The sequence below is a fragment of the Anolis sagrei genome, chromosome 4, assembly GCF_037176765.1.
Source record: "Anolis sagrei isolate rAnoSag1 chromosome 4, rAnoSag1.mat, whole genome shotgun sequence".
NCBI classification, from domain to species: domain Eukaryota; kingdom Metazoa; phylum Chordata; class Lepidosauria; order Squamata; family Dactyloidae; genus Anolis; species Anolis sagrei.
The window spans coordinates 130,639,885-130,664,968 of record NC_090024.1 but is presented as its reverse complement, the minus strand read 5'-3'; the positions used below and the strand labels follow the sequence as shown (position 1 = coordinate 130,664,968).

The 25,084-nt window shown below is 39.8% G+C and overlaps 1 protein-coding gene across 9 annotated transcripts in view; it reads left to right on the top strand.

The window, feature by feature from the left end:
- The first annotated feature begins 1,310 nt into the window (after positions 1-1,310).
- Positions 1,311-25,084, top strand: part of PRRC2C (proline rich coiled-coil 2C) — an 81,573-nt gene continuing 57,799 nt past the window's right edge. For all 9 annotated transcript variants that reach the window (XM_060774366.2, XM_060774363.2, XM_060774361.2 and 6 more), the window contains exons 1-8: positions 1,311-1,411; positions 12,514-12,663; positions 15,971-16,148; positions 16,768-16,877; positions 18,147-18,284; positions 21,348-21,586; positions 24,109-24,188; positions 24,872-25,005. In XM_060774366.2, the coding sequence (XP_060630349.2) occupies positions 12,549-12,663; positions 15,971-16,148; positions 16,768-16,877; positions 18,147-18,284; positions 21,348-21,586; positions 24,109-24,188; positions 24,872-25,005 (994 nt within the window). In that variant the 5' untranslated portion in view covers positions 1,311-1,411; positions 12,514-12,548. The remainder of the gene's footprint in view (positions 1,412-12,513; positions 12,664-15,970; positions 16,149-16,767; positions 16,878-18,146; positions 18,285-21,347; positions 21,587-24,108; positions 24,189-24,871; positions 25,006-25,084) is intronic.

Genomic DNA, 25,084 nt, shown 5'->3' with positions numbered 1-25,084 from the left:
CACATCCACTGTTTTAGTGTGGTGAGATGTGTTCCACACTGGGCATGCATACTCAGCAGCAGAATAGCACAGCGCAAGGGCAGATGTCTTCACTGTATCTAGTTGTGATCCCCAGGTTGTGCCAGTCAGCTTTCGTATGATATTGTTTCTAGCACCCACTTTTTGCTTGATGTTCAGGCAGTGCTTCTTGTAGGTATGAGCACGGTCCAGAGTGACTCCCAGGTATTTGGGTGTGCTGCAATGCTCCAGTGGATTCCTTCCCAGGTGATCCTCAGAGCTCGGGATGCTTGTCTGTTCTTGAGATGAAAGGCACATGTCTGTGTTTTAGATGGGTTGGGGATCAGCTGGTTTTCCCTGTAATAGGCAGTGAGAGCAAGTTCTCAACCTGTGAGTCCCCAGATGTTTTGGCCTTCAACTCCCAGAAAGCCCAACAGCTGCTAAACTGGCTGGGATTTCTGGGAGTTGTAGGCCAAAACACCTGGGGATCCACAGGTTGAGAACTACTGTCCTAGAGCTTCGGAAAGCTTCTGTTCTACCATGTCAAAGCTCCATGCTTGAGCAGTAATGGCACGATTATCAGCATAGATGAAACTCTCTGTCCCTTCTGCCAGTGGCTGGTCATTTGTGTAGATGTTGAACATGGATGGAGCAAGCACACTCCCCTGAGGCAGGCCGCTCTTCTGTTTCCGCCATCTGCTTCTCTGGCCCTGGACCTCAACAAAAAAGCTCCTGTTTTGTAGCAGGTTTCCTATGAGGCGGGTGAGGTGGTAGTCCTTTGTGATATTATACATTTTTCTCAGGAGGAGGCGGTGGTTCACAGTATCATAGGTTCACAGTATCATATTAACTAATGGGTTAAACCATAATGAAGTCGCCAGCTAGTTTAGAGCAGTGGTTCTCAACCTGTGGGTCCCCAGGTGTTTTGGCTTACAATTCCCAGAAATCCTAACAGCTGGTAAACTGGCTGGGATTTCTGGGACTTGTAGGCCAAAACACCTGGGGACCCACAGGTTGAGAACCACTGGTTTAGAGGCTGACAATGTGGTCTCTATCAGCTCTCAATCCAGCTGACAGTTTGAGCCACTCTTTCCCTTTGCAGCCACCCTCCCTACAACTAAAAGCTGTTTGGGCCTCCAATTCCCAGAATTCCTGACCATTGTACAAGCTGGCTAGGGCTTCTGGGAGTTGGAGGCCTGAACAGCTGGAGGGCCGCAATTGAAGGAAGTCCGCTGCAAGGCCGCTATGTTCTCCCCCCGCCCACTTCCTCTAGAACGTAGCGGTAGTCCCGGTCACGTGGTGCACGGCGCCTGCGTGCGTGTTGACGTCAGACGGCAGTAGGTGCCGCCGGCTTGGCTATCCGCCCGCCATCTTGGCCCGCTCGGTGTGGAAGGTCTCGGTTCCTTTGGCCTGGGTGAGTGTATTCTGGAGGCGGCGTTCCACAGGGACCACGGCAAGGGGGGTGCTAGGGAAGGCCTACGACAGGACCCGGCTTGGGTAGGCCTTACGCCTCCCGGTTGTGAAGGCCGCACCACAGGCTGTCGGGCGGCCTTAGGTGGGGGCCTGGCCGGGGTTGGGAACGTGGTGGTGGGGAAGGAAAGAAGGATGGGCAGCCGGGAGGGGGTCCTGGCTTCCCCCTCCTCGGCTTTCAAGGGCCTCTCTCGCCCGCTCCGACGACTAATAAACGGGCTTTCCCGTTCTCGGCTATAACGGCTTTGTTGGGCAGTAGGCCGGGGCAAAAAAGAATAGGATGAGTGAGGCCGAAAGTTTGCAAAAGCAATTACAGAAGAAAACAATACCTGGCGCTTTCTCTGAGCATCCATGCACCGTTTTTTGTCTCCCAGCTTCTGCCATTACTATATATTCCTTTATTGCTTTCGACTCCTCCATTTTCTTAACTTCCGGCATTTTTCCCTCCAGGTTCCTTGAATCTGGGTGCCTTTCCACACAGCCCTATATGCCATAATATCAAGGCAGAAAATCCCACAATATATCCTTTGAACTGGGTTATCTGAGTCCACACTCAGGGCCCATCCACACAGCCCGATATGCCAGAATATCAAGGCAGAAAATCCCACAATATATCCTTTGAACTGGGTTATCTGAGTCCACACTCAGGGCCCATCCACACAGCCCTATATCAAGATAGAAAATCCCACATTATCTGAGTATGGCCTCAGATAACCCAGTTGGAATATAGGGCTGTGTGGAAGGGCCCATAGGCATATAACCCAGAATATCAAGGTAGATAATCCACAGTGGGCCCTTCCACACAACTCTGTCTGAGTATGGACTCAGATGACCCAGTTGGGATATAGTACTGTGTGGAAGGGCCCATTGGCATATAATCCAGAATATCAAAGTAGATAATCCACGGTGGGCCTTTCCTCATAGCCCAATATCCTAAAATATCAAGGCAGAAAATCCCACATTATCTGAGTATCGCCTCAGATAACCCAGTTGGGATATCAAGGCAGAAAATCCGACATCTGAGTATGGACTCAGATAACCCAGTTGGAATATAGTGCTGTGTGGAAGGGCCCATAGGCATATAACCCAGAATATCAAAGTAGAAAATCCACAGTGGGCTCTTCCACACAACCCTATATCTCAGAATATCAAGATAGAAAATCCCACATTAGCTCAGAATATCAAGATAGAAAATCCCACATTAGCTGAGTATGGACTCAGATGACCCAGTTGGGATGTAGGGCTGTGTGGAAGGGCCCATAGGCATATAACCCAGAATATCAAGGTAGATAATTCACAGTGGGCCCTTCCACACAACCCTATATCTGAGAATATCAAGGCAAAAAATCCCACATTATTTGAGTATGGCCTCAGATGACCCAGTTGGGATGTAGGGCTGTGTGGAAGGGCCCATAGGTATATAACCCAGAATATCAAGGTAGATAATCCACAGTGGGCCCTATAGCTCAGAATATCAAGACAGAAAATCCCACAATTCCTTTGAACTGGGTTAACACTCGGGGGGGGGGGGGGGGCATCCGCACAGCCCTATATCCCAGAATATCAAGGCAGAAAATCCCATATTATCTGAATATGGACTCAGATGACCCAGTTGGGATGTAGGGCTGTGTGGAAGGGCCCATAGGCATATAACCCAGAATATCAAGGTAGATAATTCACAGTGGGCCCTTTCACACAGCCCTATATCTCAGAATATAAAGGCAGAAAATCCCACATCATCTGAGTATGGACTCAGATGACCCAGTTGGGTTATAGGGCTGTGTGGAAGGGCCCATAGGCATATAATTTAGAATATCAAAGTAGATAATCCACAGTGGGCCCTATATCTCAGAATATCAAGAAAGAAAATCCCACAATATCTCCTTTGAACTGGGTTATTTGGGTCTACACTTGGGGCCCATCCACGCATCCCTATATCCCAGAATATCAAGGTAGATAATCCCACATTATCTGAGTGTGGACTCAGATAACCCAGTTGGTATATAGGGCTGTGTGGAAGGGCCCATAGTCATATAACCCAGAATATCAAGATAGATAATCCACAGTGGCCCTTATATCTCAGAATATCAAGACAGAAAATCCCACAATATCTCCTTTGAACTGGGTTATCTGAGTCCACACTCAGGGCCCATCCACACAGCCCTATATCCCAGAATATCAAGGTAGATAATCCCACATTATCTGAGTGTGGACTCAGATAACCCAGTTGGTATATAGGACTGTGTGGAAGGGCCCATAGTCATATATCCCAGAATATCAAGGTAGATAATATACAGTGAGCTCTTCCACACAGCCCTATATCCCAGAATATAAAGACAGAGCATCTCACAACATCTGCTTTGAACTGGGTTATCTGAGTCCATTTTATTTATTTATTCAGATAATGTGGGAATTTCTGCTTTGATATTCTGGGATATAGAGCTGTGTGGAGGGGTCCAAAGGGCCCTCAGATAATGTGGGATTTTCTCTCTTGATATTCTGGGATATACTGCTGGATGGATGGGCCCAGTATCTGCTTTGGACTGGGTTATCTGAGTCCACACTGCCATATAATCCAGAATTTCAAGGCAGGTCATCCACGTTATCTGGTTTGAACTAAATTATCTGAGGCCAGATCTACACTGCCATATAATCCAGGCCCCTTCCACACAGCTGTATAAAATCCATATTGAACTGGGTTATATGGCAGTGTGGACTCAGATAACTCAGTTCAAAGCAGATATTGTGGGTTATCTGCCTTGATATTCTTAATTATATGGCTGTGTGGAAGGGTCCTGACTGAGACAGGGCAGGGCACTCAAGGTAAGAGCTCACTTCAAGGTGTATGAAGATTTACCCATAGATTGTAAGTACCTATGTGCCTGTTGTGGGGAGAAAGCTGCCTGCCATCTAAAGGAAAAGTTTAGGCCCCTTCTACAATGACATGTAATCTAGGTTATCAATACAGATAATTCACATCTGCTTTGAACTGGATTATATGAGTCTACACTTCCATATAAAATAAAAAATAAAATAAAATAAGATAAAATAGTCAAGAGTAGAGACATCAGACTGGCAACAAAGATCCGCCTAGTCAAAGCCATGGTATTCCCTGTAGTAACCTACGGATGTGAGAGCTGGACCTTAGGGAAGGCTGAGCGAAGGAAGATCGATGCTTTTGAGCTGTGGTGCTGGAGGAAAGTGCTGAGAGTGCCTTGGACTGCGAGAAGATCCAACCAGTCCATCCTCCAGGAAATAAAGCCCGACTGCTCACTGGAGGGAACGATACTAGAGACAAAGTTGAAGTACTTTGGCCACATCATGAGGAGACAGGAAAGCCTAGAGAAGACAATGATGCTGGGGAAAGTGGAAGGCAAAAGGAAGAGGGGCCGACCAAGGGCAAGATGGATGGATGGCATCCTTGAAGTGACTGGACTGACCTTGAGGGAGCTGGGGGTGGTAACGGCCGACAGGGAGCTCTGGCGTGGGCTGGTCCATGAGGTCACGAAGAGTCGGAGACGACTGAACGAATGAACAACAACAAACACTTCCATATAATCTAGTACAGAGCAGATGATCTGGATTTTATACAACTGTGTAGAAGGGGCCAGAGAAAAACCAGCTTCTCTGAGGCCCCCTCCACCTAGATGAATAAAATCCCACATTATCTGCTTTGAATTGGAATATATGGCCGTGTGGACTCAGATAACCTTGTTCAAAGGAGATATTTTGGGATTTTCTGCCTTGATATTCTGAGTTATATGACTGTGTGGAAGGGCCCCGACTAAACAAGGATTGCTCAAGTGTGCACACATTATTTTGGAATAAGCAATCCTTAACACCTAGCGCCCTTCTACACAGCCCTGTTTTGAACTGGGTTATCTGAATCTACACTCAGATAATGTGGGATTTTCTGCCTGTGTGGAAGGGCCCTCGGATATATGGCTGTGTGGAAGGGCCCTCGGATGATCTAGGGCCCTTCCACACAGCCTTATATCCCAGAATGTCAAGGCAGAAAATCCCACAATACCTGCTTTGAACTGGGTTATCCGAAGGCCCTTCCACACAGCCCTATATCCCAGAATAGCAAGGCAGGAAATGCCACATTATCTGAGTGAGTACTCATATAACCTAGTTCACAGCAGGTATTGTGGGATTTTCTGTCTTGGTATTCTGAGATAAAGGGCTGTGTGGAAGGGGCCCCAATTCAAAGCAGGTATTGTGGGATTTTCTGCCTTGATATTCCGGGATATAGGGCTGTTTGGAAGGGCCCCCAGAATATCAAGAGTGAAAATCCCACATTATCTGAGTGTGGACTCAGATAACCCAGTTCAAAGCAGATATTGTGGGATTTTCTGCCCTGATATTCTGGGATATAGGGCTGTGTGGAAGGGCCCCCACACAGCTGAATAAAATCCCACATTTTCTGCTTTGAACTGGAATATATGGCAGGGTGGATTCAGATAACCCAATTCAAAGCAGATATTGTGGAATTTTCTGCCTTGATATTCTGGGTTATATGACTGTATGGAAGGGCCCTGAATGTGTACTCAGATAACCCACTTCAAAGCAGGGATTTTCTGCCTTGATATTCTGGGATATAGGGCTGCATGGGCCCTGGGTTATCTGAGTCCACACTCAGATAATGTGGGGTTTCTTACCTTGATATTCTGGGATATAGGGCTGTGTGGGCCCTGGGTTATCTGAGTCCACACTCAGATAATATGAGGTTTCCTGCCTTGATATTCTGGGATATAGGGCTGTGTGGAAGGTCTCTAAATGTTCTCCCTTGCATGATCTGTTTTAATTGATTAATTTCCCCTTTTAAAAATGTAGATTTTATTGTTAAATTTGAAACAGGAAATTGGTATGGTTGGAAATTATCTGATTTGAGAACTGCAGTACACATTTAGAAAGATAGCATGTATTCTTGTGGACTGTAAAACAGAGAATATGGGAATGGGTGCAGTGAACTTATAAAGGTGAGACTCATTTGTGTAATACTAAGCCATAGGTTAACAAAATTCAGTATCGTTGATAACTGAGTGAATGACATAGCTGAGATCAGTCATTTGTATCTAGAGGTTGCTCCAATATTTTCTCAAGATAGAGGATTTTGTAACTGTTTTGTTGATTACTTTTTAATATATTTTACTGTATACTTAAGTAAAATATTTTTATAATATATATTTCTAGAATCCTGTATGTATAACTGAAAAAAATGGGCTTTTATGTGGCAGTTTTTATGTTCTGCAATCCTTGGGTACAATTCAAAGAAAGTGAGCTATGCTTTATATTTTAAGATTATGGTTTGGGGCTTAGAAGCTCATATTTTTGTGGCTTGCACTTCTTCTTAATGCCCAGTGCATACTCTTTGGGTTGCTTTCTCAACTTGTTTATTAATTCAGCTGTTTCCAACTCTTTGTGATCTCATGGACCAACCCAAGCCAGAGCTCCCTATTGGTCATCGCCACCCCAGCTCCCCTTTAAGGTCAAGCCAGTCACTTCAAGGATAACATCCATTTATTTTGCCTTTAGTCGGCTCCTCTTCCTTTTTCCTTCCATTTTCGCCAGCATCATTATCTTCTCCAAGCTTTCCTGTCTTCTCATTATATGGCCAAAGTATTTCATCTTTGCCTCTGATATCCTTCCCTCCAGTGAGCAGCTGGGCATTATTTCCTGGAGTATGAACTGGCTTGATCTTCTCATGGTCCAAGTCTCTCAGAATTTTCCTCCAACACCATAGTTTAAAAGTGTCTATCTTCCTTTCCTCAGCCTTCCTTATGGCCCAGTTTCTTGTATCCATAGGTCACTACAGGAAATACCATTGCTTTAACTATGCGGCCCTTCATTGGCAGTGTGATGTATCTACTTTTAACTATTTTATTGAGATTGGTCGTTGCTCTCCTCCCAAGAAGTAAACGTCTTTGGATTTCCTGGCTGCAGTCTGCGTCTGCAATGCTTCTTAAGGCCCATTCAACCTCGCTTCTCAGGATGTCTGGTTCTAATTAACTCACCACACTGTCAAAGCTATCCTTGATATTATTATCCTTTCTATACAGATCTTTTGTATAGTCTTGCCACCTTATCTTAGATAACCGTTAAGCAGCTTTGCTTTATTTTTACACAGAATGGAGGGAAACTATTGTTTTCTGGGGGGAGAGGTAGTGAAGGTTTTAGGAAATGAATTAAAAATGGATCATTATTACCATTTACAGATGAAATGTCAATTTATTGGTTTTGGAACATATTTTATATGCAGTATTTATACTGTGTGTGTATTTATGTGTATACACACATACACTATATGTATTCATGCAGAAGTCTAGAAATTTTAGTTACAAATATAAAAGGAACCATTTTTGGATGAAGTGGCAAAAAATGAGAGCTTAATCCATCCCAAGGGAACCTATAAAAATATTAGATTGCCCCTACTTTTTAAATTGTAAACAAGGGAAGAAATAATCCAACAATTCAATACGTTTACTTGGTTTCAACACATACAATTTGAAAAGTATTACAATAAAGACAAACAATGTAGTTTTATGGAAAAGGACTATTTCTGGGATCGAATAATACAAAAAGACAGAAAAAAATATAACATTTATTTATGAAAAATTAATTGAATGGGCTACAGAGACTGAATTAGTGAAGGAATGCATGGTTAAATGGGCAACCAACATAGGAAGATCAATATTGAGAGAATGGGAACAAATATGGACCAAAAATTAAGTATACATACACCACAGACATGAAAATTGGTTCAAGATGTTCTATAGATGGCATCTGTCACCACAAAAAATTAGAATAACGTATAAGAATGCAAATAATAAATGTTGGAAGTGTGAAATACAGGTAGGGACCTTCTATCGTGCACGGTGGTCATGCCCAAAGATAAAAACTTATTGGAAGATAATACAAGAAGCATGCCAAAAAATAATAAAACGAAAAATTTGAATGAAGTCAGAATATTTTTTTTGTTGGGATTAACAGATGAAGATATTGAATTAGACCAAAATAAAGACATGTATTTAACCACTGCGGCCAGAACAATACATGCAAAGAAATGGAAACAAAATGACTTGGCAACAAAAGGATGATTGAACAAGGTAAAAGAAATAAGAGATATGGACAAATTGACATTCTATCTGAAAGAAACCAATGGAAGACCGATCAAGAAAATTGACTGGAAATTATTTGACGAATATTTGAAGGAACAAGAAGGAAAGTCCAACCAGAGGGAAGAAGAATAGAGGGAGAAGCCAGAATTACAGAAATACAATTGAAAAAGAAAATTAAATGGACCCTTGAAGAAGGAGACTGGAAAGCCAAAACTAACCCCCCCCTCCCCACAATTTCCCAACTCCCGAATTTTTTTCTTTTTTTTATTTCCAACCTTTTCTCTTATTCCCCGGTAGATAACCTATTTCAGCTTTTCTCCCTTAGTAATGTTTTCCTTCACTCCAACCTTCCCAACTTATCTCTTGCCTTTCCTTACCCATTCCCGCCCCTGATTTTATGACTGTAGTTAGATAAAAGCATTCAATAAAAATCTATTAAAATGCTATATATGTAGAAAATAATTTAAAATTGAGATCCCAAGTGAGCAGAAGAAGACTATGTAAAAAGGAGTTTCTTTGTACGAGGCTTTGTTCGCTAAGGTATACCTGTATAAATGCTGTGAACTGGACCATCTTTACATTTGTTTAATTTATTAGAATATAATGACAGAGACTTCAAAATAATATAGTGTGTTTTTGGTTGTCCAATTGCAATGCTCAGTTTGAAACCAAAATTCTAAATTAAAGGAGGAGGACTCACTGGAAGCAATAAAGTGGTGTCTGTGGTAACTCATCATAAAATCATAGATAAGCGTAGAATGAGTTTGGTTGTTGCCCAAGTTTTAAATGGAGAGTTCCTAAAAAGTAGAAGGTAAGCTGCAATAATTGATCATAATTTACTAGAAAACAGAAGAGAGCTCTTTTGAGGCACCACTGCTAAGATTCCTTAAGTGGGAAAAGGAGAGATGATGGGACACTGGTCCTAGAGCAAGAGAATGGAAGAAGTAACCTGATGTTAAGATTCCTTGGGTATCAAGTGTGGAGGTGGGGAAAAGGTACCTTAACTCTTCTTTAAAAAAAGAAAGAAAAGAAATAGGCATTCAAAAAGGCCAAAAAGCCTTATTTCAACCCTCTAAAAGCCAATCATTCTTTAAAACTGTATCTTATATCCAGGTGTTGTTAATTTAAGTTGCAGCCTGGGTTATGTAAATTACATTAGATTTAAGCAAGAAATAGTAAAGTTTTTGCTTACATGCACATTTGATTCATTTTAAAAACTCCAATACTAGTTCATGGGTAACAAGTACTGCCTGAGCTTGGAACTACCATATATACTCTTTTGTAAATCAACCTTGTATAAGTCAAGGGCAGTTTTTTGTGCCAAAATTATTGATTTTGATATACCTGTGGATAAATTGAGGGTTGTTCTTGTGGAGGGGAAAGAGACAGAGCTATCTTAGGGAGACGTGCCATTTTTCTACAAAGAGAAAGGGTTGCTTCCTTTTGTAATAAAAGTGAAGGTACAAAAAGAACTTGGACCATTCCAGAAAGATTGGCCCTCTATTCCTTTGGTGCTTTTTTGAGGAGAAGTGACAAGTGCTCCAGGCATTTTCCATTTTCTGTACTTATTCTGATTGCCATAGATACGTAGAAGTAGAAAAGAGTCTTAGTACTTCCACAACTCTCCATGAGATCAGAAAGAAACACATTCACATGAAGCACTAGGCAAGCAACTTTTCCTACCTTTCTAGAGTAGCAAGTCTTCATAAATGAGAGTGTGTCCCCTTTTGGGAAAATGGTTGGTGTTGGGATCTTGCTTCCCCCAAATGAGAACTCAAAAGGGTTGTTGACAAATATGCATTAGGCTGACTAGGAAGAATAACCAAAGCTATTGAATGCTTATATTTACCTAGTCACCTGGGATAAGTAATAGAAACACATAAACATGTGCCCACATATTCTGTCTCCTCTCTCAGATAGTGAAACAGAAATCTGAATTTTCTTAGCTATAAATTACAATGTGGCTGCTAGACACTTTCCATTTCCTTTGCAAGAAGAACCAAATCCATCTGCAGCCACCATACCTAGCAATATATTAAAGTTAACTGGTTTCTAACTCTTCTTATTGATTTCTGAATTAACTGGAAGATTAGTATAGATCACTATCTCTAATCCACTGGACATTTCTCAGAATTAAAAGTTTTAATGTATTAAAATAGTGCTGATTCCCCCATGGACGGGGGAAAAGTAAGTGCTTTTGGTTTCTGTATTGAAGTCACATATACTAATGAACACACATTGCAAATTATTTCCTTCCTGTTTGCTAAGCTTTGGCCAGAAGAATGACTCAGCTGTTACTGACAAAAGCATTCTGAAAATCTTATGTTAATTTTGCAGCTGTATACATATCTGAATACTTTCTAAGGACCAGAAGTAATAGAACAGAAATACCACATTTTGCAATTTTTCTCATTTTAGATACTCTAAAAATAGGGTGTGTATTACATTTGCTGCTGCCTTACATTTGCTGTTTTTTTGTGGTTTAAAAAAACTCTTACCTCCAAGGGGGGAGGAGGAGGGGACCCAGCCCCATATGGCTCTGTTTTTTTTTATTTTTTTAAAAACTTATCCCTGAAAAGAAGAGGAAGGATCCCAGCCACATATTGCTCTGGTTGCATGGGGGGGGGGGGGGCGGTATCCCTCAGAGAGGAGGAAGAGCTTGACTGAGCTAAATGCCGCTTCCTGCTTCTGCTGCCTCCTCAATGGGCTCATAGACTTAGTTAAAAAGACCAATGCAGACAAGATGACTTCTGGATTTCTTCACACTCAGAAGTCATCTTGTCTATATGAGTCTCCTTTTTTTCTAAGTCTATGGGCCTATTGTGCACGCAGAGGAAATTCTAAAAGGTATTATGCATATTTAAATTATTTAAATTAAAATATTCTAAGAATTTTAAGAATTCCTTTTTTCAAAATTGAAGCTTCAAAAAGAGGGATGCACCTTAGGGCCTTTCTACGCAGCCCTATATCCCAGAATATCAAGGCAGAAAATCACGCAATATCTGCTTAGAACTGGGTTATCTGAGTCCATACTCAGATCATGTGGGATTTTCTGCCTTGATATTCTGGGATATAAGGATGTGTTGAAGGGCCCTTAGATATGGTGACATACAGCACTAAGAGGATAAAGTGTATTATGCAAAACACCACTTTTTAGATATCCAAAGCAGAATATTTTCGAGTGTTGGCTAAGACTTATAATGCAAAACATCAAGGAAAATCAACACATACTACCTGGGTTTTCTCTATCCCCAGCTCTTTGTCTGGAAATCTGTGCTTTCTGTATGTGAATGACACTTTGGCAGAGACCACATTCAGAATACATAATACATTTTTTTTAGTTTTACTGAGGGCTTATGGTTTCCTCAATAACTTTTATCTGGCTACATAAAACTTGGAAAAACCAAGAAAATGACTGGTAGTTCTGCCTCCAGGCAAGTCCATGACTCAACAGAAGCCCCTCTCCCATGTGATCAGGAAGAGCAAATATAAGTCTTAAAGAAACGCAGTGAAAGAGTCATGGTTGATTCCAAAACACAACTCACCTTCTGCTCTCACTTCACCCTTCTGCTCTCACCTCATGAGGAAGCAGTCATGGGAATTGCTATTGGCATTCCCTTTACATTGAAGCAATTGCTTTGGCTAAATTATTTTTTTCCTCTGGTGGTAGTGGAGGAAAGTTCTGTGGATGTTTTAGCAGGCACTGTGTAGCCAAGCCAAGATTTACATTATTAATTATAATTTACCAGAGTAGACATGTAACTACAACTCGCCTTAGTTGACTAGTACAGATGCTCTTTCCTGCAGATGCTCCTGTTCTCATATTACAGGTGTATTCTCTAAATGGTTTTCCAGAGGTACTATAGTTTTTGTTTTTTGCTAGATTCTTTAAAGACTAACTGGTTTCCTTTTCCTTTCCTTTTAGGAGTGAGAAGGCAATTTTGGATTCAATGAACTGAAATGTCGGAAAAGTCAGGGCAGAGTACAAAGGCAAAGGACGGAAAAACAAAATATGCAACACTTAGTCTATTCAACACTTATAAAGGGAAAACTCTGGAAACACAGAAAGCTGCAGGTATGTACTACTTTGAACCACAGTTGTGTTTTAAGATATCCATATGATAACAGGCTTGATTGAAAGAAGTTTTTTAAACATTTTTTTTCACTAGCCACTATTATGTTGTATGCAGGGATAAAAAATTGTTACTAATTTTGTTTTACTAGCTGCTTATCTTTCCTATTACCTGCACAGACATACATTTCTCTTAAAGAGCTATTTTCTCCATATAGACCCTCATTAATTAAAATCTTCTTGAGAGCCTTACTTGATTTGGGGATGCAGGAAAGAGTAATCTTAGAATCATAGTTAGAAGAGATCACAAGTATTATCTAGTCCAAACCTGTGCCATGCAGGAAATCACAAAAGCGTCCCATACAGATAGCCATCCAACATTGTACCAACATCATACCTGGAATAATTAAAATCTCTGATGTCTTTAGATACATTCAGTTGGCATCTGGGAAGACCAATTCAATTTTAGCCACTTTTGATTATTTTTGCATAGCAGATTACTGACTAGTTTTGAATATAAACTGCATATGAGACATTTTTCTATTATATCTTGTTGAAGTCAGAAGCCTGGTTGATCATCATCTAAATAATTAGTGTTATAGCACTATACTTATTAATCTGAAATGGGTACAGAATTAAAATTTCCAATTAAATATTGGTCTATTTATTAGGAATAGGGTCTATGCTTTCAGTACTGTGTTCTAATTATGAGACTCATACCATCAGGATTCAATAGTGCATTAAATTGAATGCATCTTTATTTGATCCACGTCTTTCTTGTTACTGCATTAAATGTCAACAAAAGCAATAGATTGCTTAAGTTTCTTGGAAAATCAAGGAGTCCAGAAAACAGACGGAGAAGTTGTTACATAGTTCTGCCTTTTTTTCTGACCCATTAAGCATTTTGCCATCACCTGTATGCCAGTGATTCTACCAATTCCTCCTCATTCCTTTTCCTTCCTTTTATTGTTATAATCTCCCCTTTAAGTCTAAGCCCATACATACTGTGCTTAGATTTTGCTAACTTGATTCCTACACAAGCTGACTATTTGGTGATTTCTCTGCTTTTCCATTTCTTGTACATGTTCCTTTTAAATTTTAGCTCAGTTGAAAGTTCCTTAGGCACCCATTCCGGTTTCTTTAGACATCTCCTATTTTTCTTCCTCATTGTGTCTCCAATGTCTCACTTTTCAAAAATTCCCATCCACCACTAACTACTTTCCTTTTTTAGTATTGCTGACCATGGGATTACTTTTAGTTTTCCCCTAAGTTTACTGAAGCTTTCTTAAAGCCTAGTATGCATGTCTGGCTGTGCTTAACTTCCCCTTTCTATTGTATAACATATTCTAGTAGAACATGGTCACTTTCATCTAAGGAACCCACCACTTCTACTCTATTTACTAGGTTGTCACTGTTGGTTAGGAGCAGATATAAAAAAATCTGATCCCCTTGTTGCTTCTGCCACCTTCTGAAGTATGAAATCATCTGCAAGGCAAATGAAGAATTGGTTAGTTCTGATATTCTTGGCAGAGAATGTCTTCCAACAGATATTTCTCCTTTCTGAATGTGTGACCATCCATTGTAGGAAGGCATTATCCAAGTCATTAATCTGGTTGAAGGTTTGTAGCCCGCACAATGACACCCCTGTCATTTCTTTCCTCCTTAATTTTTACCCTGATGTTCCTCTACCCGACTTCCAGGAGATATGTCATGGATCTTCTCACAAGTGTAAACATGTTTATCATACAGTGTTGATCCTGCTTTCCTCTTTAGCGTATTTCTCAGAAATAGGTTATACCCCTCTATTACTAAATTCTAATGATAAGACGTGTTCTGCCAGGTTTTAGTGATGCTGATTGTAACATATTTATTTATTTTTATTTATTTACTGTATTTATACCCCACCCTTTTCAACCTGAAGGGGACTCAGAGCAGCCTTACAATAGGCAACAATTCGATGCCGTATCAGACAAACATATAATAAAATAATATACACTGAAACATTAAATTGAAAGCAATGTAAACATTAAAACTAATTATTAAAACCACACACTCCGAATTCATAGTCAAGGCCATTTCAGTCGTGATTACACATATTCCATCTTCACTTATTTTACTCCATTATTATCCACAGCCATATTTTTAGGAGAGAGGGCTGACCTGATATGTTTTGCATTAATAGTTCAAGTTTTTATGGTTAATTTCCTATGCTCTGTGCGGTAGTGCAGAGACACAAAAGACCATGTGCTGTCCCCCTAGATGCTTTCTTTTCCCCTTTTCACTGTTGAGTTCTTGTTCTGTTTGTTCTATAATAGCTGGTGTGATCTGTCTCAAACTCCTGCCTTCAAGTATATTGTTTCCTTCCCTGAGATAATTCACTCTAAAAGCCCTCCTGATCAGGTTTGTGAGACTCTTGGCAGATATGTTCCTGCCAACATCTTTGAGATGCCAGAAGCCCAACTTTATTAAATCTCAGACCTTGGTCCAGGAAGCGGAGTTGATCCTGATGACACCATCTGCAAATCTAGTTATTTGCTTCTATTACCCTTCTCTTCCTTCCTGGGCTGCATCCTTGGACTGGGAAGGCAGACAAAATGAACTGGGTGTCACGACACTTCATCTTCCTATGTAATCCTGTGTGGTCTTCTAAAGCAGTGGGTCTCCAGATCTTTTGGTCCTCAGCTGGTAAACTGGCTGGGATTTCTGGGAGTTGTAGGCCAAAACACCTGGAGACCCACAGTTTGAGAACCACTGTTCTAAAGCTTACACCATGTGGCAAACATGCTAGTCCCCACATGGACCAAAAGGAAAGGGGTATTGGTCTGTGGCCTTGTCAACCTCTTCATTACATCATGGATTTTTGCTCTAATGAGACAGCACACCTCTCCAGTCATCCTGTCAGATCTTCAAACCACTGATTTCTCTCAGCAGGGAGTCCCTTATTACCAACACTATAGACAAGACGGATCTTTCTACCGTTGAACAGCTTATAGTTAGAAAGTTCTTCCAAATATGCAGGTGGAATCCTTTTTTTTTTTTTGCAGTTTGAATTCATTTGTTTGTATTGTTAGAGCAACCTAACTATGTCAGCTCTTTAAATACCTCTATTCAGTTGTCCTACTAAGAAATAGATGTTACTTTCCTATGCCTCACTTACAGACCAGTTGGGTGATATCAACATAGCTCCTTCTTAAAGCTTTTCAGTAGTAGTGGCATAAAAAGCATTTTAATCCCAAAAGACATAGATGGTTTGTTTTTAAATAAAGTTTTTCTTTGGCATTAAAGTAAAATATCCTTCCTTGGTGTTTAGTTACAGCTCGCCATGGGCTCCAGAGTCTTGGGAAAGTTGCCATTTCAAGGAGGATGCCACCTCCTGCTAACCTTCCCAGTCTTAAAGCAGAGAACAAAGGCAACGATCCTAACATAAACATTGTGCCTAAGGATGGCACAGGATGGGCTTCTAAACCAGAGCAGCAAGAAGAAGAAAAGTAAGTTAAGTAGAATGGTACTAAAAGTGGTAATGGTAGTACAGTTATGCTGTAGAACCACATCTTATATAAACTTCAGCTGATATGCAATACCTAAATTCTGAGAGCCTGAGTAATTGTGTTATGGTAATATCCTGTTTGGATTATTGCATCATGCTGTGCATGGGCCTCATTGTCACATTTTATGAAGATTATAGGTGAACAAATTTGTATCCTAATTATGAGTAGAAGAATCTGTCCTTTTTTTGCCCAGCTAGATTACACAAATCATAACATCCAGTCTCTCCGTTTTTTTCCTTCTCTGCATTAAAACAGTTAGTTAGCAAAAGTTAATTGGCTAATGATTCTACTGGCATAAGAATGTAAAAAATGTATTGGCACATTAGCTGCCTTTTTTTTTAATTAAAAGAAAGCATATTAAATGTAACGAAAATATATTACCATAATAACTATTTAAGAAAGTAAGCACAGCTGAAGAGTTTTAAAATTCCTTTTCAGCACTGCAGATGCTTTCTTTAATGATCTGAGAAATATTGTGATTATAAGTAGCATGGGCTTTTTAAAATCCCCTATTTACAGTATTGTCGGGTATATTTCTTCGAATTTCTCTTGCTTTCAGACCACCAGAAGTGCCACAAACTGAGCCAAAGCCTCCAGTTCCTGCTCCTCCAGAAGCCCCTCCTGTTGCCAAATCATGGGCCAATACCAAGCAAGGTGGGCAAGGTGATGGTAAGTGGAGAAGTCCTGTGTAGTACACATGATATCACCTCTTTCCTTTTGAGGCAAGCACTCAACGTTAATTGATGAAACACTTCCAAGTCTGTAACAGTTTGATAAGTACTTTTAGAATAATGTATTTTGTTGGAACACAACAAAGTATATTTGTAACAATATCATTGTGAACCATAACATATTTGGGGTTGGGTTTGAGGATGGGTTTAGAGAGAATCAGAGCTACAGAGGGCCTGTTTCCCCCTGCTATAGATCTATTTATACAACATATAGTGCCTCCATTTTTCAAAATACATTTTAGCCTGCATCACAGTTTGTAATAGGCAAGTTGCAAGAGACCCATTTGAATTGGATGCCGATATTTAGTATTTTAAACATTGTAGTGCTGTTTTTTTATAAACACATGAACTCAGTTTGTGTTTCATGAGTATCTTAATTGTTTCTAATTTATGTTGTTAATTCCTTTGTCACATTGGCTATTTTTCTGTTTAATTATATTATCCCTTCAACTCCCTTGCTTCCCTTCCTTACTTGACCTTGAGAGAGCTGAAGCATTCCTCCATCAAATATGTAAAATCGGTTGAAACAAAATGGCAGCAGCCTTTTTTCATGAGACTCTGCAGAGAGATTCTGATGGTCATTTTGAATAAGGTTTGACAGTCTTTTTGCAGAAAGCCAGTATTAAAAATGGCTGCTGTCATTCTAATGTGGTACTCCAAGTCAATTAGGATTGTTGTTGTTGTGTGCCTTCATATTCTAAAATGTAGGTTGGGGGCTGGGTAAATGGCCTGGGGGGGGGCAGTATCCGGCCCATGAGCCTCGGTTTGGGCAACTCCTGCTATAGATACTAAGAGAGCTAGAAAGATGGTGGTGTGATCAGCCATCTAGCTGCCAGTGCTGGTTATCATTCAGAAGAAAGAAAAGAAAGAAAATTTCTCAGTTTACCTTCTGGATTCATTTCTTAAAGCAGGCTCCTTTATTCACACAAACCACTGAGGGTGCCAGCTGCCACGGCTGTAATGCTGGATTCTTTTTCTTATGTCAGAAAAATATTAGATTTTACAATACTATTCAGTTTGGCTTCATCAGGAAAACAGCTGGAGTAGTAATCCTTCCTGAAGCAACCAAATCCATTATAGGAAAGATGGTTGTTATTTGCAATAATTTATATTGTTTTAAAGATTATAAGTTTTCCTCATTATAGATTTAGGTTTTCTGAGGTACAATGCAGTTACTTGGGTTTTTTTTTTAACACAACTGTCTCAGGTCCTGGAGTTCCGATAAACAGCTATTTTCAGCAAGAGTTTCCTAGTCTGCAGGCAGCTGGAGACCAAGAAAAAACAAATAAAGAGAAGGATGCAGCTGAAGAGCCTTATGGTCCTGGACCCAGTTTACGACCACAAAGTAAGTATTCATAAAATACTGGAATGTCTTTTAAGATACTGAATTTCTCTTTAAAAAAAGAAGTTGTTTTCATTTGCCTTTTGGTTCATATTAAAAATAAACAATCTCCAAACGAAATTCTGATCTAGGTTTGACCTCTGTGGTTACAAGATTCTATGTGGTGATGAATTTCAAAGACATTGCTGTGTTAGTCTGAAATATCAGAGTGCAAGAAGATTTTGTAGTGCTGTAGAGACTAATTGCAAGAAAGAAGTGGCTAAATCTAAGAAGTTGCTTAATCCAGACTCTGCATCTGAGGGAGTAGACTTAGATTAATCAGTATGGTAGTATAACAGCAAGGAAAGATTTGGATGGTGATCAAGCTGCTTTCTGTCTCAAGATATAGAGGCAGTCCCCAAGTTACAAACAAGATAGGTTCTGTATGTTTGTTCTTAAGTTGAATTTGTAGGTCAAACAGGAACCTTTTCTAAATGTAACTCCAGCCAATGTGTGTATGTACAGTATGTGTACACACACACACACAAGCTTTGGGTAGCATAGGGAAGGATTAACACCCCTATGAAGTTTGTTTTACTGTCTGTGTCTCTGTTCAGAAGATTTTACCTCACTTTCTTTCCTTGTGACAATTGGATTTTGAAAAAATTGACTTGTGGAAACAAGGTGATGAAGCTTCAGTGGAGACACTTTTCCCCCATGATAACTTTTTCAGGAGTGAATTTTTCTTCTGAAGGGTAGATTTCTCTCACTGCCACTAGAAATAAATACTATTAGTTTCAGTGAGTCACAGTTATAATAGCCAATTTCCCCCCTCATCTAGACCAGGATGTATGTTTGTGTGTGTGCAGCTGTCATTCAGTGACTTTTAGAACCCTCTTACAGGAAATGAGGTCAGTGGATTCTTTTGCTATACCAAAGCAAATAATAACTGTTCAGATATTTCATTCCCATGAAACCAAAGAACTAGAATCAGGGAAGTAGTAGTCCAAGTGCCGTTTTTTTAGAACAGTAAGAGTTCTGATTTCCAGTTTGGTAGCAACAAAAAATAATCACAGAAGCTGGTGACTACTGTAGAGACTAGGGATTAGTCAAAACCTGAGTTAGCGGTGCTGGATTTTTATTTGTTCCTGAAATTATTTTAATAGTCACCGTATTTTTATTTTTATTTTTTTTGCATTGGCCTATGTAGCATTCTAGTGAAAACAAAACACAGATCAGTATATTGGACGCCTGTCAACTCCTGCATAAGTTATATACTTAGCAAGCCATAATTAGTACTCATGATCTATTTTTCTGACTTACTTATCTTGGTTGGTTAAGACAATCATTTTAATTATCTTAAATATCATCTGATATCTGCATTTCACAATTGCTGTAAGTGAACCTAATATTGTATTTTTTATAAAATTTCCTGAATTTCTCAGTTGCAAAGGACTCAATTTAACCAGGTTAAACAGTGATTCTGTTTACTCATACTAGTCTCTTCTGAATTATTGATATTGTAATAGCTCATGGAAGTTTATGAGTATTTTATATATTTATGAGCATTACTTAATATCCTTGATAGAAGATTATCTGGTTACTTCCTTATTTGTCACCAAAGAAGTATTTAAGGTCATGTTGTGGCCTCCCATTTCTCAAGAATGTCAGAGTTCCTTTGATCTTGATTTGACTTCTCTGTCCAGTTTATCAAGACTTCTCCCCCTTTCTTTCTTGCCTTCACCCTGCACACAACTTCTGCTTTCTATTTTTGCAAAGCTATTTCTATTTTTCTTTAGACAAACCATTTCATTAGGAAATGAACCGGTTTGCCTTTCAACATTACTTGCATGTAGGCATTATTTACTGTCTTTTTTGAGGGAAATTCTCATTAGTTTCATCTCTTACAATATTGATATTGAAGAAAATAAGCATTTTGCAATAATTTATATTTTCCTATCGACCAGTGATGGGGAGCCATATTGGAAAATAACATAGGAGTACATATTAGCAGATACTGAGTTTGTAATATGTGTGAATATAGTGTCCCTTAGGTGTTCTAACAGAAATTCTCCTGGTCTTGAAGTTGGGTTGAGCACCGACTGAGCTCACATTAATTCAAAACAACTGAAGGAAGAGCAGAGCTAAATTCCAGAGTGCATATGCCACCATTGTGGCAGTAGATTCATTGTGGGAGAAACTGAATGCAAGAATGCAGCCCTACAAAATCTGTAATATTTAATTCTGCCTTTGAGTGTGACCTCATCGCTAAAGCAGTGTAGCTGACCTGCAGGAGAGATGTTGATCTGCTTCATGAGTGATCATCTAGCATTTCTCGATCTTTTTACCCTGGAGGAACTTGTGAAATAATATTCAGGTCTCAGGGAACCTCTGCATTATTATTATTATTATTATTATTATTATTATTATTATTACAGTATTTTAATCACAATCTCTCACAGAACCTCTAACAATCTCTCATGGAACTCTGATGAATCCTGGTTGATAAACCTATAGACAAGTAGTTCTCAACCTGTGGGTCCCCAGATGTTTTAGCCTACAACTCCCAGAAATCCCAGCCATTTTACCAGCTGTTCGAATTTCTGGGAGTTGAAGGCCAAAACATCTGGAGACCCACAGGTTGAGAACCACTGCTATAGACATTCAAATGACAAGCCAGATAAAAAATGTGTGCATCTTCAACGTCATTTAATGTTCTGTGTTGTTTCCTCTGAAGTTTTTCTTTTTGGTCAGGAGCGACTTGAGAAACTGCAAGTCACTTCTGGTGTGAGTGAATTGGCTGTCTGCAAGGACATTGCCCAGGGGACGCCTGGATGTTTTAATGTTTTACCATCCTTGTGGGAGGCTTCCCTCATGTCCCCGCATGGGGAGCCGGAGCTGAGAGAAGGAGCTCATCTGTGCTCTCCCCAGATTCGAACCTGTGACCTGTTGGTCTTTGGTCCTGCCAGCACAAGGGTTTAACCCATTGTGCCACTTGGAGCTCTGAAGTGAAGATTAAGCAATAGGAAGTACATCAAGAGCACCGCACTATTTCAAATATTATTTAACTGTTTTTTTCCAATGCAGATGTTGCTAGTTGGAGAGAAGGTGGAGGCAAGAGTTTGAACTCTCCAAATGCTCCAACTGATGAAGACGCAAAACCTACTACTCAAGAAGATGGCAATGTGGTTGCACCAGTAGAACAGACCGATAGTCCTAAGATACCAGAAAAGAGAGAAGTGAGGGTAATACAGCCTCCTCAGCCAAAGTTGAATGGACAACAGCCTGGGCTTATCTCTCAGTACAGGGCAATAATACCTCCCTATGTAAGTTGTCTGTATTACTATCACGTAGAGTTGATTGTTAAGAGAAGATATATGGGAAACAGAAATGTAGAGGAAGATTTCATGGACAAAGCATGTAGGCATGTGAATTCTTCACTTGTCATCTTTGGGGTGTCTCTATTGTTGTGTACAATACTTTCTGGAGTGGTGTTTTTTGCAAGAAAATGCAAGAAAAGGGACAGGATAATTACATATAAAATGTAGCTCCTGTAAGATCCATGTCTGTCTATAAAGTGCATTCTAGACTTTAAGATGTACTGTATATGTTATCTCCTTGTGTGGTCTTACTTTCCATAGTCAGAAAGCTTTCAAATACCTGGACAGTAACTATTACTTTTTTCAGTTCTGAAATAACAGTTTGTGGTTGTTTAATAATGTATTACTTATAGTTAACTCACACAGTGGAAAACAATGTTTTTGTGGGGTTATACAGGGTGAGGCAGCATAACTTCCTTTTTTCAAAACTTAATAAAACCCATTGTATGAATCAGATTTTTTTTTTATAATATAGGCACATACCTAAAGTTTTGTTTTACGTAATTTTGAAGATCAAATTAGGTAGGTGGCGTCCCCCATTCTCCATACACTGAGTAAACCGATTTCTGGCGTTTGTCATGACTCTTGCCAGCATAGCAGGCGTTATGTTGGCAATTTCTTCCTGGATGTTGGTCTTCAAATCTTGTAGGGTCCTTGGATGGTTCACATGAACATGAGATTTCAAAAAAACCCATTGAAAAAAATCACAAGGGGTCAAATCTGGAGACCGGGCTGGCCACTCCAAATCCTCTTGAAAAGTAGGCCTCAACGGCAAAAGCACGCTCCTCACTTTCCAACTGATGATGGCAACTGAACTGTGTCAGGACAAAACTTTATACTCCCCCCTCTCGAATGAGACCATTAGCGCTCCGCTACGTCTTCAACCGACTGAATGACGCGCATTTTTAAAAAGGAAGTTAACCTGCCTCACCCTGTATAAGAAGCCCCCGGTGGCGCAGTGTGTTAAAGCGCTGAGCTGCTGAATTTGCTGACTGAAAGGCCAGCTGTTAGCCCTGGCTTCTTCCAACCTAGCAGTTCGAAAACATGCAAATGTGAGTAGATCAATAGATACCACTTCTTTGGGAAGGTAACGGTGCTCCATGCAGTCATGCCGGCCACATGACCTTAGAGGTGTTTACGGACAACGCCAGCTCTTCATCTTAGAAATGATGATGAGCACCAACCTCCAGATTTGGATACGACTTGAGTTAATGTCAGGAGAAAACCTTTACCTGTATGAAAATTAATCTCAAGAAAAGGGAGTGCTGTAATCGGATTCAGGTATAATCTGATATTGGAATGAAGCAGAAGGAATGAAGTGGACCAAGACTTGATTTCCTCAGAATCGTATTTAATAAGGGCAGATACATTTATTTTTTTCTCAAAGTCATGGGGTTATGGGCAGAATAGCATAAAAAGGGAGAAAATCTAAAATAGTTTATATAGACATATTTGTGGCGTGCCACAAATTGTGGTGTGCCACAAATTGCCTATGCTATTAATGTTTTAATTGTTTGTTATTATAAGACTTATTCATTAAATGTGTCTCAAGGTCTTATTTATATGCTTATTTTTTTTAGTTGTTTATAAGTACACCTTGATGTTGTTTATTTTATTGTTTATGATTTAATCTGTCTGGGTATGTTATGCTGGCATTTAATGTTTGCCAATTTTTTGATGTAAACCGCTCTGTGTCCCCCTGGGGAGATAGGGCGGGATAAAAATAAAGTATTATTATTAGGTCTCACCAAAAGTCAGATATAATATATTTTGATTTCTAGAGTAGATCTATGAATACCATGCTTGCATTATATGTTGTAAAAGGAGGGTCTTTGGTGTAGGAATTACAGTTGCAGGGAACTTTATGGAAATTCATAATTTATTTTTAAGAGTAAAAAGTTGTCTCTTAATCCATTGGATGACCGGAGAAGCAGTCTTTTGTATCATGTTGGGCCAAAACATGGCAGAATTTCTCCCTTCCTCCAGTGATTTGAGGCATTGGGGGGGGGGGGGCAATTAGAAGAAAGATGGGGGACCTGGAGGCAACTCTTTCTCCATCCTGGGCTAAACATAGATTTTACTTAAAATTTTACCTCTGAATGCTGAAATGTTATTTCATTTTAAAAGTTATATCTATATACATTTCAGATTGATGCCCCATCCTTGACCTAGTTGATGAAACCATTTAAAAGTTTGTTAATTTACTACAATATTTATATCTTAACCTTTATCATGAAATTCCAGGATAGCATACTGTTAAAAGTAATAGATATTTCTCAACATGACACAGATTTGCATTTAACTGGAAGGACTATAAATCTGACCTTTGCTAATTTTCAGTTTTGGCTTTTTAAAGACTTTATAAGTCCTTCAACTTTCATAAATTATAATTTTAGCTTCCCATGTGATTTGTTTATGTATATTTCTTACTTGCATGGACTTTTTACACATCTGCCTTCTTTCCTTAGATGTTTAATCAGTACCCTAAACTAGCATATCCTCAAATGCCGGGCCCTGGCAGGTTCCCTACTCCATCTGAGCCCAGCAGGTAAGAAACTAAATTGTTTTACTTGAATTGTTGGGAAGTTGACTTTGGTTTCTGTGATAATAGAATTACTGGTGCATAGTGAACTTATGGGAGCCCCCAGTGGCACAGTGAGTTAAACCACTTAGCTGCTGAAGTTGCTGACCGAAAGGTCGGTGGTTCAAATCTGGGGAGCAGGGTGAGCTCTCGCTGTTAGCTCCAGCTTCTAGCAATCTAGCAGTTTGAAAATGTGCAAATGTGAGTAGATCAATAGGTACTGCTCTGGCGGGAAGGTAATGACACTCCATGCAGTCATGCCGGCCACATGACCTTGGAGGCATCTTGGACAACGCCGGCTCTCCGGCTTAGAAATGGTGATGAGCATCACCCCCCAGACTTGGACACGACTAGACTTAATGTCAAGGGGAAACCCTTAACTTTAGTGAACATATGAATTTTTTACATAGCTAAATTATATATTTATATTACCTGCTCCTAATTTGCATAGTTAGGAAATGTCATATGTATAGCTGAATTTATCTTTTTATATTTAGCAGGGTTGAGAAAATGCCAGATGCAGAATTTTGACAATTTGTATTCTATGAAATCTGCTTCTTGCACATAGCAGTTAAATGACACAGTCTACACTTAATAACAAAATACCTATATGTAAACTTAAATATGATTCATTTTACTTGTTTTTCTAGAGGACCAAGGGGAAGAGGACCCTCTTCATGGAATTCAGAGGCTGTAGAACGTCCATCCATCTTAAGTGCCAATGAACTGAAAGAACTTGACAAGTTTGATAATTTGGATGCTGAAGCTGATGAGGGCTGGGCTGGTAAGCTTGCTTATCCCTTGAACTGGCTGCACATGGGGAAAGTCTTTGCCATTCTAACCTCCTATTCTTCTTTCTCCAG